The sequence below is a fragment of the Lemur catta genome, chromosome 24 (assembly GCF_020740605.2).
Source record: "Lemur catta isolate mLemCat1 chromosome 24, mLemCat1.pri, whole genome shotgun sequence".
Lineage (NCBI taxonomy): Eukaryota > Metazoa > Chordata > Mammalia > Primates > Lemuridae > Lemur > Lemur catta.
Window position 1 is genome coordinate 240428 of NC_059151.1, and position 12416 is coordinate 252843.

Here is a 12416-nt window from a genome sequence, read left to right on the forward strand (position 1 = left end):
AGTCGGGGGGCCTCAGGTGTCCCCTGTGAGGGCAGATCAGGGAGCGAGGCTTCTGCCAAATAAAAATAGGGGTGATAAAGGCTGCAGAAAAGTTGGGGTTCTTCAAAGGTCCGGCCCCTCGACTGTCTTCCCACCTTCATTTCCCCGCGTTGGTGTTTCCATCTGTGGGTCCACCCGGTCCGCCCGCCTGAACCACGAGTCACTTCCCGGGGGCGCTGGACTTGCTCGGGCTCCATCTTTCCGCCCTGCTGTGACCCCTGTGACCCCGACCTGCCTCCACGGCTGCTGTTCGATCCTCCCGTCCTAAATACCCAGCTCACGGCGTCTCTTCTAGGGACCTTCCCAGTTCAACTTGGAGGCTCCGCTAGCTACAGAGAGCTGCTTTCAGAGCACAATTATCTGTCCTCTCTGCCCCCCAGTAGGTGCTAAGACCTTGCATTCGGGGACTATGATTATTCATTTCTTGTGTCCTCTGCCCGGTCCGGTGAGTCGTGACCCCTGAGAGGCACTTGCCAAATATCTACTGGACAAGCGAGTAACGACAACACTACATAAACTACGAGTCACTAGACTTGTTTTTTCCTGCGCCACCACGATTTTGATGGGAGATGGATATTTTCATTTTTGCGCAGCAAAAGAGAATTTGCACATGCTGTACATATTTATTAAACATCATAATATTTAAGTGTGTCCCTTAATGAACAACTGAGTTCAGAGAAATTGAGTCCTTTGCATGAGGAAATAAAACAGCTTTGAATGTTTTGCCAAGAAAATAAAAATCCCTCTTTTTTTCTAACAGAATGAAATATATTTTTCATAAAGAGCAGTAACAGAAGTACCCAGGGTGCTGCTGGCCACTTTCTAGAAAAAGGTTCCTCCTCTTCACACACAGGTTTCTGGTTCCTTTTAAAAATGTGGCTCTCTGCTCAGAGAGACAAGCTGTATAAACTCAAAACACACTTTCAATAAACACGCTCAGAATTTAAGCCGGTGCAGTGAAAAAACTGCAGCTCGTAAACGCAGTTCTGTTGTGTTGCAGTCTTACCCCGTGTTTACTGAGCTCGTGTTTTATTTAGAGTTGTAGACTCTGTGCTCTGAGAAACAAAGAAGTGAAGGGAATGTTCCTGTCCTCATAGAGGAGAAGCCCGAGAAACCAAGTGTGACAACACATAAGGCAGACCAGCCAGCGCAGATAGGTTACAGATTCCCGGTGCAAAGGCTACCTGAGTGCCGAGGACACAGATCAAGGGACGGCTGCAGACTGCGGCTGTGAGGGTCGTGCACAGGGGTGCTGGTGGCACTTGCAGGGAGAGAGGAGAGAGAAGGCTGGTTTCAGTTGGGCGATCCTCCTGCCTCAGCCTCCCCGGTAGCTGGGACTACAGGCATGCGCCACCATGCCCGGCTAATTTTTTCTATATATATTTTTAGTTGGCCAGATAATTTCTTTCTATTTTTAGTAGAGACGGGGTCTCGCTCTTGCTCAGGCTGGTCTCGAACTCCTGACCTCGAGTGATCCTCCCGCCTCGGCCTCCCAGAGTGCTGGGATGACAGGCGTGAGCCACCGCGCCCGGCCTCAAACAAATAGTTAAAAAAGAATATGACTGTCAGCCCTACCCAACTTCCACAGACGTCTGCTGTGTCCGAGCAGGGAAGCGGCTTTAGCTCCTGGGGAAACAAGGGTTCCGTCGAAAGCAAAGGAAAGTTTAAAGTAATCTGTGGTTGTGACGTTGTCTTTTCTTGCATAGAAAAAAAAAAATCTATGGCCCCTGCCTGCTGTCGGTGCAGAGTCTAGAGGGTCTCTGGGAGGGGAGACAGCCCTGTAAGTGCACCGCAGCCTGAGTCCAGATAGGAATCCCGCGTGGAGCACTTCAGGGGACAAACTGGTAGTTCCCTGGTGACGACGGTGGGTGGTGCGGACTGTGCCCAGCGGCTGCCTGACGCCCCCCTGCCCCTCCCCAGAATCCACATTTCCGTGCAGATCCCCCACCAGGACGGGATGCTGCCCCTCGTGTCCACCCGGCCGCTGCACAACCTGCACTTCCTGCTGTCTGAGTCCATCTACAGACACCAGCACGTCTGCTCCAACCTGGTCACCAGCCGCGACCCGGGGGCCGTCTCGGGTGAGCTCGGGGCGGGTCCCCCTGCGCCGGCCCAGGGCCGCGGCTGCCAGCGTGTGGCAGGGCACGGAAAGTGCCCTCGGTGTCCAAGGGCAAGAGGGCGCGGCCCTCTCCCACCGGGTCCTCCCCTGGGCGTCCGCAGACCCGGTGACCTTCCTCGTCCCGTCACCCCCGCAGAGGCCGGGTTCCTGGACGACGTGGCCCACGACAGCAGCGCCCTGGGCCCCGGCTACGACCGTCCCTTCCAGTTTGACCCCAGCGTGCGGGAGCCGAAGACCCTGCGGCTGTACAAACACCTGAACCTGAAGAGCTGCGTGTGGACCTTCGACGCCTACTATGACATGACCGAGCTGATCGACGTGTGCGGCGGCTCCGTGACCGCCGACTTCCAGGTGGGGACCCGGGGCTCGTCTGAGGGCTGCGAGCACGTGGCACCGCGCCCGACCTCGGTTGTTCCGGGTGCACTTGGTTCAGCACTTGGCACCCAGAGCTGGGCCGTCCGACCCGGGGAGGCTCGGCCTACGTCCGTCCCGCAGGGTCTTGGCAGCGCTGTGGCGGAGAAGGCCCCCAGGGTCCCCTGAACCAAGTTAATGTGGGAAAGATCACTGTCCGGCTCGGACATTTGTGTAAATACCTAATATTGACTTCTCTGGGCTTATGGTTTTCCCTCCGCACGTACTTTGGAAAGATCTACGTTTGACAGTAGGGTTGTTACCGGGCGGGTTTATTCTCTCCTCCGGCTGGGCAGGTGAGTCAGAGTGACAGGTGGACACTCTGTCCTTCGGAAGACAGCAGGGTCCCTGTCGGCCTAAGCGCTGTGGAGAGGTCGTTGTTTAAAACACTTTGATTTCACGTCAATTCCAAAGTGACAACCCCTGCAAAAATAGACACCTTTTAAAATATGTATAAACCATTAAACATTAGGGACAAGAGAAAACTCTATAGCCAGAAGCCAAAGTCGTAGAAGGGCAGTTAAATCAAAGTGCTGGTGAGACTAGGCGAATCTTCGTCACGGGAAAATTAACTCTAAACAGGTTCTGTCCAGTTTTAAGCGGTCATCTCAGTGAGCTAGAAACCAGTCAGATGTTTTTTCTTCATTTCAAATCAGGGTTGACCCTACTGACTGATGGAGCTTGCAGAGTCATCATTTGGGGAAAGTGTCTGATTAAAATTTGTTGTTTTCTTTGCGACGCCTGTCAGTTTGGTTTCCTCTCATTTTATACACACTGCTGCCATCTGCTGAGTGGAATTTCACAGCATTCGTTAAGTTTTCCTTCTGTTTCTGCAGCTGCATAACCTACAGTCACTTTGGGAAATGCAAAACTCACTGATTTGTCCTTCCCCCGGCCTCTCAAAAATTAGCATTCTCCGTTCTTTATAATTTTGCTACAGTTATATTTTGGATACTTTTGTTCAGAATAGGCTTAAAAATCTCAAAGATAAGGATTTCTCCTATATATATATATATATATATATATATTCCCTTCTTAAACCAACACAGAAAAACTATATACATGGAAGTATTTTGTTGTCTGTTTCTTTCAAAATAGTGGAAACCACTGACATATGGTAGAGAGAATACAGAACTTAGAACCGAGGCCTGGTTCATACCTTTCTCTGTCAAATAACACTGGACTTGGACGAGACATGACCTCTCTGAACCTCGTCTGAAATTGTGACTAATGATCTCAGATGAGCAGGCACCTAGCACAGTGTCTGGCATAAAATAGATACATAGGAAATATTTGTCAGGATTTTTTTTAAAGAAAAAGGTTAGTAAGTAATATCATGAGAGCTAAAGGAGAAAACCAGAAACAAAGGAGAGAAAATTAACTTTGCCCGTCAACTGGAGAAGTTACTGAAGTTCTGACAGTGAGATTGGGGCAGGCGGATTTAGCAAGACCTGTGTGTGGCAGGATGTGGCGTGAGGTCCAGATAATATCTGGAAATTTTCTAAAAAGAAAAAAAAAATCACGTCAAAAAGGAATTTTTCAATGAATATGGAATTAGTGGAGTCTTTTTAAAAAGTTGACATCAAGTTTTAAATCCCTGGGAACTCTTAATATAAAAAAAGACTTTGGAAATATTGATAAAAGCATTTTGCTTCTTTTCCTTAATTACCCAGAAAAACACTTTACACTGTATTTTCAAACAAAAAAATAATATAAGTCTTATAGAGTATTGTAGTATTTGGCAATGACAAGATAAAATTGTTTGAAATAAGATTTTCTATTACAGAAGAAATATATATTTATAAAGGGCAATAGAAAAAACATTAAAAAATAAATCAGCCAACCCCCCACTGACACACGTGTATACAGCCAGCTTCACCGTGGAAGCGTCTGCTGATATTTTATCTTTTCATCCATTTGTTCGCTGACCTGTCCATATTCATTCGTTCGTTCGTTCGTTCATTCGTTCATTCTCTAACTCTGACTTTAAAAACTGAAAGCGCCGTCCCTGGCACTTGGTGAATGACCGCTGAGTAAGGGAGGGAACAGAAGGTGCACCAGGATGGGACGAGGCGGGAGGAGGTGACTCTGCGCTGCTTCCTTGCAGGTGCGGGACTCCGCCCAGTCCTTCCTGACCGTGCATGTGCCCCTGTATGTGTCCTACGTCTACGTGACGGCCCCCCGGGGCTGGGCCTCCCTGGAGCACCACACGGAGATGGAGTTTTCCTTCTTCTACGACACCGTGCTCTGGAGAACAGGTTGGCCCACCCCGTCTCCGCCGTGCGCCCCAGCACGGTCAGAAAAAATAAATAGTGACCTTGACGGTGGCAGCGTCCCTCACCCTGTTGTCCTACGTGCGGCCACAGTGGGGCCACCTCAGGTCTGGAACGTGCAGATCTGTGGCCCCTGGCAAAGCGCAATGTCCTCCTGTCCTCGTGCTGGCCACGGTCCCGCCCCGGTAACCGCAGCCCGGAGCGGAGGGTGGCGGGTGACCGGCGGGGACTCCCTTGGGGGACAACCGTGTTCACTTCCTTCTGGTTAGAAACGGTGCGGTTCACGTTGTTCACAGAGCAAAAGGATCTTCAAATCAGAGGCATGGAAATGGGGAACATGTCAGGAACACTCCGCATTTATGTCGAGTGGCCGCTTTATTCACGTGGCCTGGAGTTTGCTCTTCGGAGTCTCAGAAGTAGGGACTTTAGCCTTTGGGACTTCAGGGGCTGCCATGCTAAATTTTTACTTACTTACTTACTTACTTATTTATTTTTGAGACAGAGTCTCGCTCTGTTGCCCAGGCTAGAGTGCCGTGGCATCAGCCTCATTCACAGCAACCTCCAACTCCTGGGCTCAAGCGATCCTCCTGCCTCAGCCTCCCGAGTAGCTGTGACTACAGGCATGCGCCACCATGCCTGGCTAATTTTTTCTATATATTTTTAGTTGTTTGGCTAATTTTTCTATTTTTAGTAGAGATGGGGGTCTCGCTCTTGCTCAGGCTGGTCTCAACCTCCTGACCTCGAGTGATCCTCCCGCCTCGGCCTCCTGAGTAGCTAGGATTACAGGTGTGAGCCACGGCACCCGGCCTCCTGCCAGCTTTAATCCTGCATGGTTTGAGCACTAACTGTAGCCAGCAGGACTTTGCGTGTGGATTTATTTAGTTCTAAAAGGTATCCTGGAAAGGAAAAGGAGATTCCACAGGCAGCTGATTCACTGTGACCACATCCTGGGTGCGAAGCTTGACAGCAAGAAGCTTTAAGATCCATATTTTTTGCTGAGCTCCCCATCTGGGCTACGCGGCACTTAGGGGCGGGAGGAGTTTGTGTCAAGGACAGCAGAACTGTAAGAAAAGAACCAAGTGAAAGGAGCTGTCATGCGGTTGTGAGGGCCCATGTGAATACATACATCCTATCTGAAGTGTGTTCAGATACACCTGCGGCTCTGCTCCGAGGTGTCCCTGGACAGCTCACACGCAGGAGGGGGCTCTGTGTGGCTTGTCCGCGCCCTGACCGGCGTGTCTGTGTGTGCCGGGCAGGGATCCAGACGGACAGCGTGCTCTCTGCAAGGCTGCAGGTCATAAGGATCTACATCCGGGAGGACGGCCGCCTGGTCATCGAGTTCAAGACCCACGCTAAATTCAGAGGTAGCGTCAGTGCTGTTTCCCCCAGCTGTCTGAGTAAGAGATATTTCAAAAATAGAGAAAAGTGGAAGGAAAAGAACAATAAAAAAAGCCAACACTTGTTAACATGTTTCTAGACCTTGTGTACACACGCACGTGTGTGCACTTTTTCTGGTCACGCCATTTGGAAGCAGGTTTGGGATTCATGTCAGGTTATCCTGAACACTTCAGTAGACGTGTGGGGACAAGGACGTCGTCTCACACAGTGACAACACCGTTGTCACCTCCAACATGTTCAGCATCGATCGGCAACATCCAGTCCCAATTCCTGTTTGCCCTGTGGTCCCACCATGTCTCTTCCACCTGTTTTGATATTTGTTTGTTTTATATCTGCTTATATGAAAAGAAGGGGGATCCAATCAAGTTCATATGTCGCATTTAAATTGTTGTATCTCTTTAGTTCTTTTTGTCTAAAACAGCCCCCGTATTTCGTTTATTCAGGGCCTGTATCACTGCCGCTCTAAGGGGTGGAGGTGTCTTGCTTAGTAACCTTGACCTTTTTAACGGTGTTCCCAATCGTCCTCTTCCACCAAGACCTTCGTGGCCCTAAATGGTGATTTTTTACCCGACATTGACGTTTCTATGTATAAACTGCCAAGACCTTTTTACTTCCGAGAAACGTGTTGGTTAGAACCCAAAGCTAAGTACACCCAGTGCTCACTGTCGCATAAAGACCCTGTTATCGTGGATGTGTTCATCAGCACCGTTTCCACAAGCCACACGCGTGTTGTTCATAGATAAACATACATGACCGTGACGACCGTCATGAGCAGGGTGAGGGCTGGGGTGACTGCCCTGCTGTCCTGACCAGCGGGGACTGTCCCCAGGGGCAAAGGGCGTAGCCTGAGTTGTTGGGCAGAAGAACATTCGTTCAGTCCTCAGGCTTGGGTGGGGCTTCACCACAAGCACATGGGGCCCGCAGACAGGCGCGTGTGTTTCCCTGGAAACAGGACAGTTTGTCATGGAGCACCACACGCTGCCCGGCGCGAGGTCCTCCCTTCTGACCCCGGACCACCTGGGAGGCATCGAGTTTGAGCTGCAGCTGCTGTGGAGCGCGCAGACCTTCGACTCTCCGAACCAGCTCTGGAGGGCCACCAGCTCTTACAACAGGTGAACGCGGGCACGGGGCCTCTGGGGACCGGAGAGAGTTTCCGTTTCTTTCAGGAGTTTGGGAAACAAGGCTCTTCCCTGGCGGCTGGATTCTCCTCTAACAGGCAGATTGAGGTATCCCTCTGGCAAATAGAGAGAGAAACAAATCTAGCTCAGAGCAGCTTCTTACTTTTCTCTTTTTTCTTGAGACAGTCTCACTTTGTCACCCCAGCTAGAGTGTTGTGACCTCATCATAGCGCACGGCAACCTCACCCTCCTGGGCTCAAGCGATCCTCCTGCCTCAGCCTCCCGAGTAGCTGGGACTACAGGCATGCACCACCACGCCCGGCCAAATTTTTTCCTATATATATGTTTAGCTGTCCAGATAATTTCTTTCTATTTTTAGTAGAGACGGGGTCTCGCTCTTGCTCAGGCTGGTCTCGAACTCCTGACCTCGAGCGATCCTCCCGCCTCAGCCTCCCAGAGTGCTAGGATGACAGGCGTGAGCCACCGCGCCCAGCCGGGAAGTGATCTTGTTCTTTAACTTTATAAAGGGAGGAGGCTGTAGCATTTGAGAGGGGAACCCCAAAATCGAGTGCTAGTGAAACGGGGGTGAGGACACTCCACAGAGCAGCCCCTGACCTGGCCACGTCTGAACAATGAAAGTTGTCTCTGCATTGGAGAGTGTGTCGAACAGGGTGTCGGTCAACAGGAAACACGGAACAGAAATTGTCGGTCACAGTTTGATGAAATCTAAAGGCAATGGCCAGTTCTGTTTTGTCAGCGCCTGAGCTGTTTAGGTTTTTATCAACAGTGTGCCTTTCTCAGCTTTCTTCATGAAAAGGACTTGAATCAATGAAAGTAGCTTTATTTACCACCTCTGGAAGATCCTCCGAAAGTTAGAATAATCAGCCGTGAGTTCCCGAAAATGGTGTTTGCAGGCTCCTAAAGCTCTTGGATGCTGGACACAAATCCCATCTGAAAACTGTCCTAGTAAAGTCTGTGTCTTTCTGGGTGAGCAAATGAGCCGTCAGTTGTCCCCTGTGACTACAGTCTGCTCTGCGTGTCCCCAGGAAGGACTACTCGGGCGAGTACACCATCTCCCTGGTCCCGTGCACGGTGCAGCCCACGCAGCCGTGGGTGGACCCCGGAGAGAAGCCTCTGGCCTGCACGGCACACGCCGCGGAGAGGTAGGAACTGCCATCGGTCCTCGTTATTTGCAGATTTCTTTTTTTTTTTTCTTACTTCAAAATATTATGGGAGTACAAATGTTTTTGGTTGTGTGGATCAATTTTGTGGTACTTGAGTCAGGGTTATAAGTGTGCCTGTCACCCAGGTAATGTTCACTGTGCCCGTTAGGTAGTTTCTCACCCATCCCCCCTCCGCCTCCCTGCTGCTGGATTCCCACTGAGTTTCACTTCCCTCTGTGCACTTGTCTGCTCATCGGTTAGTTCCAGTTTAATGTCAAGTACATGTGGTGTTTGTTTTTCCATTCTTTAGATACTTCACTTAGGATAGTGGTCTCCATTTTCATCCAAATTGCTGCAAAAGGCATTAATTCATCCTTTTTCATGGCTGAGTAGTACTCCATGGCACTTTGGTTGATTCCACATCTTTGCAGTTGTGAATTGTGCTGCAATAAACATTCTAGTGCAGGTATCTTTTTGATAAAATGACTTTCTTTCCTTTGAGTAGATACCCAGTAATGGGATTGTTGCATCAAATGGTAGCTCTACTTTTATTTTTTTTTTCACTCATTTTTTTTTTTTTTTTTAGACAGAGTCTCACTCTGTCACCTGGGCTAGAGTGCCGTGGCATCAGCCTAGCTCACAGCAACCTCAAACTCCTGGGCTCAAGGGATCCTCCTGCCTCAGCCTCCGGTGTAGCTGGGACTACAGGCATGAGCCACCATGCCCGGCTAATTTTTTCTATTTTTAGTAGCGACAGGGTCTCACTCTTGCTCAGGCTAGTCTTGAACTCCGGAGCTCAAGCAATCATCCCACCTCAGCCTCCCTGAGTGCTGGGATTACAGGCGTGAACCACCGCTCCTGGCCATAGGTCTACTTTTAGATCTTTGAGGAATCTCCATACTGTTTTCCATAGAGGTTGTACTAATTTGCAGTCCCACCAACAGTGTATAAGCATTCGTTTCTCTCTGCATCCACACCAGCATCTATTGTTTTGAGACTTTTTAATAAAAGCCATTCTAACTGGGATAAATTAATATCTCATTGTGGCTTTAATTTGTATTTCCCTGATGATTAGTGACGTTGAGCATTTTTTCGTGTTTATTGGCCATTTGTCTGTCTTCTTTTGAAAATATTCTGTTCATGTCTTTTGCCCACTTTTTAAAGGGGTTGTTTGTTTTTTTCTTACTGATTTGCGTGAGTTCTTTGTAGATTCTTGTTATTAGCCCTTTATCGGATGTACAGCTTATGAATATTTTCTCCCATTCTGTGTGTTGTCTGTTTGCTCTGTTAATTATTTCCTTAGCTGTGCAGAGCCTTTTAATTTAATCAAGTCCTGTTTATTTATTTATTGCTGTGATGGCCATTGGGTCTTTTTTATAAATTCTTCACCTAAACCAATACCTAGAAGAGTTTTCCAACATTTTTTCTAGAATTCTTATGGTTTCGTCCCTTACATTTAAGTCTTTTATCCGTCTTGAACTAGTTTTTGTGGGTGGTGAGAGGTAGGATCCTGTTTCTTTCTTCTGCTCAGGGAAAAGTCTAGCTGGGAACGTGGCGGCCCTTTAGCAGCCAAAGAGCAACTTTGGGGGCCCCAGAATGAAAAGGTGAGAAAGAAAGAAGCAAAGGAAACCAGAGCGTTCTAGAGACTCATTAACTATTCACGTACAAAAGAGCAGATTAACTTCATAATGACCAAACAAAGTCCCACATACACCTCTTATTCAGTGAATACTTAGCGCCCATAACAACACTCTGTGCACAGTCCTGAGAGGTGGGAAACAAGGGGCAGCCCCAGCGACATCCGCAAAGCCGACCCTGCGCTCACAGAGCTCCTGTTTCTCCTGCGTTCAGATTCCTGATCCCCATCGCGTTCCAGCAGACCAACCGCCCCGTGCCGGTCGTGTACTCGCTCAACACTGAATTTCAGCTCTGCAATACGAGAAGGTGTTCCTAATGGACCCCAGCACATCCGACATGTCGCTGGCAGAAATGGATTACAAAGGAGCCTTCTCAAAGGTGAGTTGCGGCCGGGCGTGGTGGCTCAGGCCTGTAATCCTAGCACTCTGGGAGGCCGAGGCAGGAGGATCGCTCGAGGTCAGGAGTTCAAGACCAGCCTGAGCAAGAGTGAGATCTGGTCTCTACTAACAGTAGAAAAATTAGCTGGGCACAGTGTCATGCACCTGTAGTCCCAGCTACTTGGGAGGCTGAGCAGGAGGATTGCTTGAGCCTGGGTGTTTGAGGCTGCAGTGGGCTATGACAACACCACGGCACTCTAGCCTGGGCATCAGAGCAAGACTCTGCCTCCAAAAATAAATCAATAAATAAGAAGAAGAAGAAGATGAAGAAGATGAATGGACTCTGACTCCTGGACATTTCTTGAATTCATCCCCTTCCCGTCTGTATTTTAGGTGCCCGTCGCTCACTGTACCTGGTCTCTGTGACTCGAGTCTCTCTGTCCTTGCTCCATTCTCTGTGTTTCTAAGCCAGGAATACTGACATTACTCCCCTGCTTAGACTCTTTCAGGGTTTCTTATCACTATATATCAAGTTCAGCATCCTCAGCACAGTCTGTCCACACCTGGGGTCGGCGCATCCTCCACTCCAGCCAGACTGCCGACTTAGCCCCACGCGGCAAACGCTTTGGCCAAGCCTCTGACCTCGGGTGGATTTGTGCTCAGATCCTGCTCCCACCACCGTCACCGTGGGGCCTTGGAGAGTTGCTCTCAATGGAACAGTGACTGAGCCGCTCTCCTGGGCCCTTGGTGGGGGGCTGGATCAGACGTGCAGGTGACGAGCCTGGTGCTGTGGCAGGCGCCAAGGAACCAGCACCTGCACCGGGACTCAGCCTGGCAGCAGTTGGCATTTTGTACATAGGCTTGGGTTTTGTTTTTGTTTGTTGTGGGTTTGTTTGTGGGGGGTTGTTTTGTTTTTTGGATTCTTTGCCTAGAATGCTCTCTCCTGCCTCTCCCTCCCACCCCAGATGCACTGTCTGACAAACGCCTGGTCATGTTTCAGGGACGGCTCCAATGTCATCTTTCTTAAGTCCGTCCACACCTTTCCATGCGCAGGTTTCTGTACTTGGCTTTGTGCTCGTTTAACATGAGGTGTCCTCCCCTACTGCGGTGTGTGACAGTGCCGTGGTGTGGTGGTGAAGAGTGTGGTGGTGGTTTGGTTTCGGAGCCAAAGTGGCTTGCCCGGGAATCCCACCCTCACTGCTGATGAGCTTGTGACCTTCCACAAGTCACTCAGCCACTCGGTGCCTCAACGTTCCCCTCCCTGAAGCCGAGTGACGAGTGTGTGAGTCGTCGCGTGAGAAGGACTCGGCACAGAACCCAGCAGACAGTGCGAGTTTGATAAGCGTTCGCTGTTTCTGTCAGCCGCTCTGCTTTGATTTCTGTCCTCTCAACTGCGTCTCTCTCCTTCGCACTCCTGTGCGTAGCAGGGTGCTTTGCATACCCTAAGTGGCTAATTAATGCTTACTGAATAGGAGAAGCGAGAAATGGAAGAGTGAGTAGTTTAGGGGACACGTGGACTCACTCAGCTCTTCATAAAAGCTACTTTTGACTGTAGGAGAGAGTTAAATCTCTGCGCTTGACATTTCTTTTCTTTACGGTCTGACCTAATTAACGCCTCTCGATCTGTGCAGGTCAAATCCTTTATGGCCGGGTGCTTTGGAATCCGGAACAAAACCTGAACGCTGCCTACAAGCTGCAGCTGGAGAAGGTCTATCTCTGCACCGGCAGGGACGGCTACGTGCCCTTCTTCGATCCCACGGGGACCATCTACAACGAGGGTCCCCAGTACGGCTGCATCCAGCCCAACAGGCACCTGAAGCACAGGTTCCTGCTGTTGGTACGTGGCCGCGCTGGCCCAGGTGCCCCGTAGAGTCCCCAGT

The 12416-nt window shown here is 49.8% G+C and overlaps 1 protein-coding gene across 1 annotated transcript in view; it reads left to right on the forward strand.

Annotated features, from left to right (window-relative positions):
- The window catches only part of FRAS1 (Fraser extracellular matrix complex subunit 1), a 244094-nt gene extending 233609 nt beyond the window's left edge, over window positions 1–10485 (forward strand). Inside the window, exons 65-71 of the mRNA XM_045536896.1 lie at window positions 1960–2120; window positions 2295–2509; window positions 4677–4827; window positions 6099–6206; window positions 7193–7352; window positions 8405–8521; window positions 10373–10485. Coding sequence (XP_045392852.1) covers window positions 1960–2120; window positions 2295–2509; window positions 4677–4827; window positions 6099–6206; window positions 7193–7352; window positions 8405–8521; window positions 10373–10475 — 1015 coding nt within the window. The 3' untranslated portion in view covers window positions 10476–10485. The remainder of the gene's footprint in view (window positions 1–1959; window positions 2121–2294; window positions 2510–4676; window positions 4828–6098; window positions 6207–7192; window positions 7353–8404; window positions 8522–10372) is intronic.
- Window positions 10486–12416: the final 1931 nt, after the last annotated feature.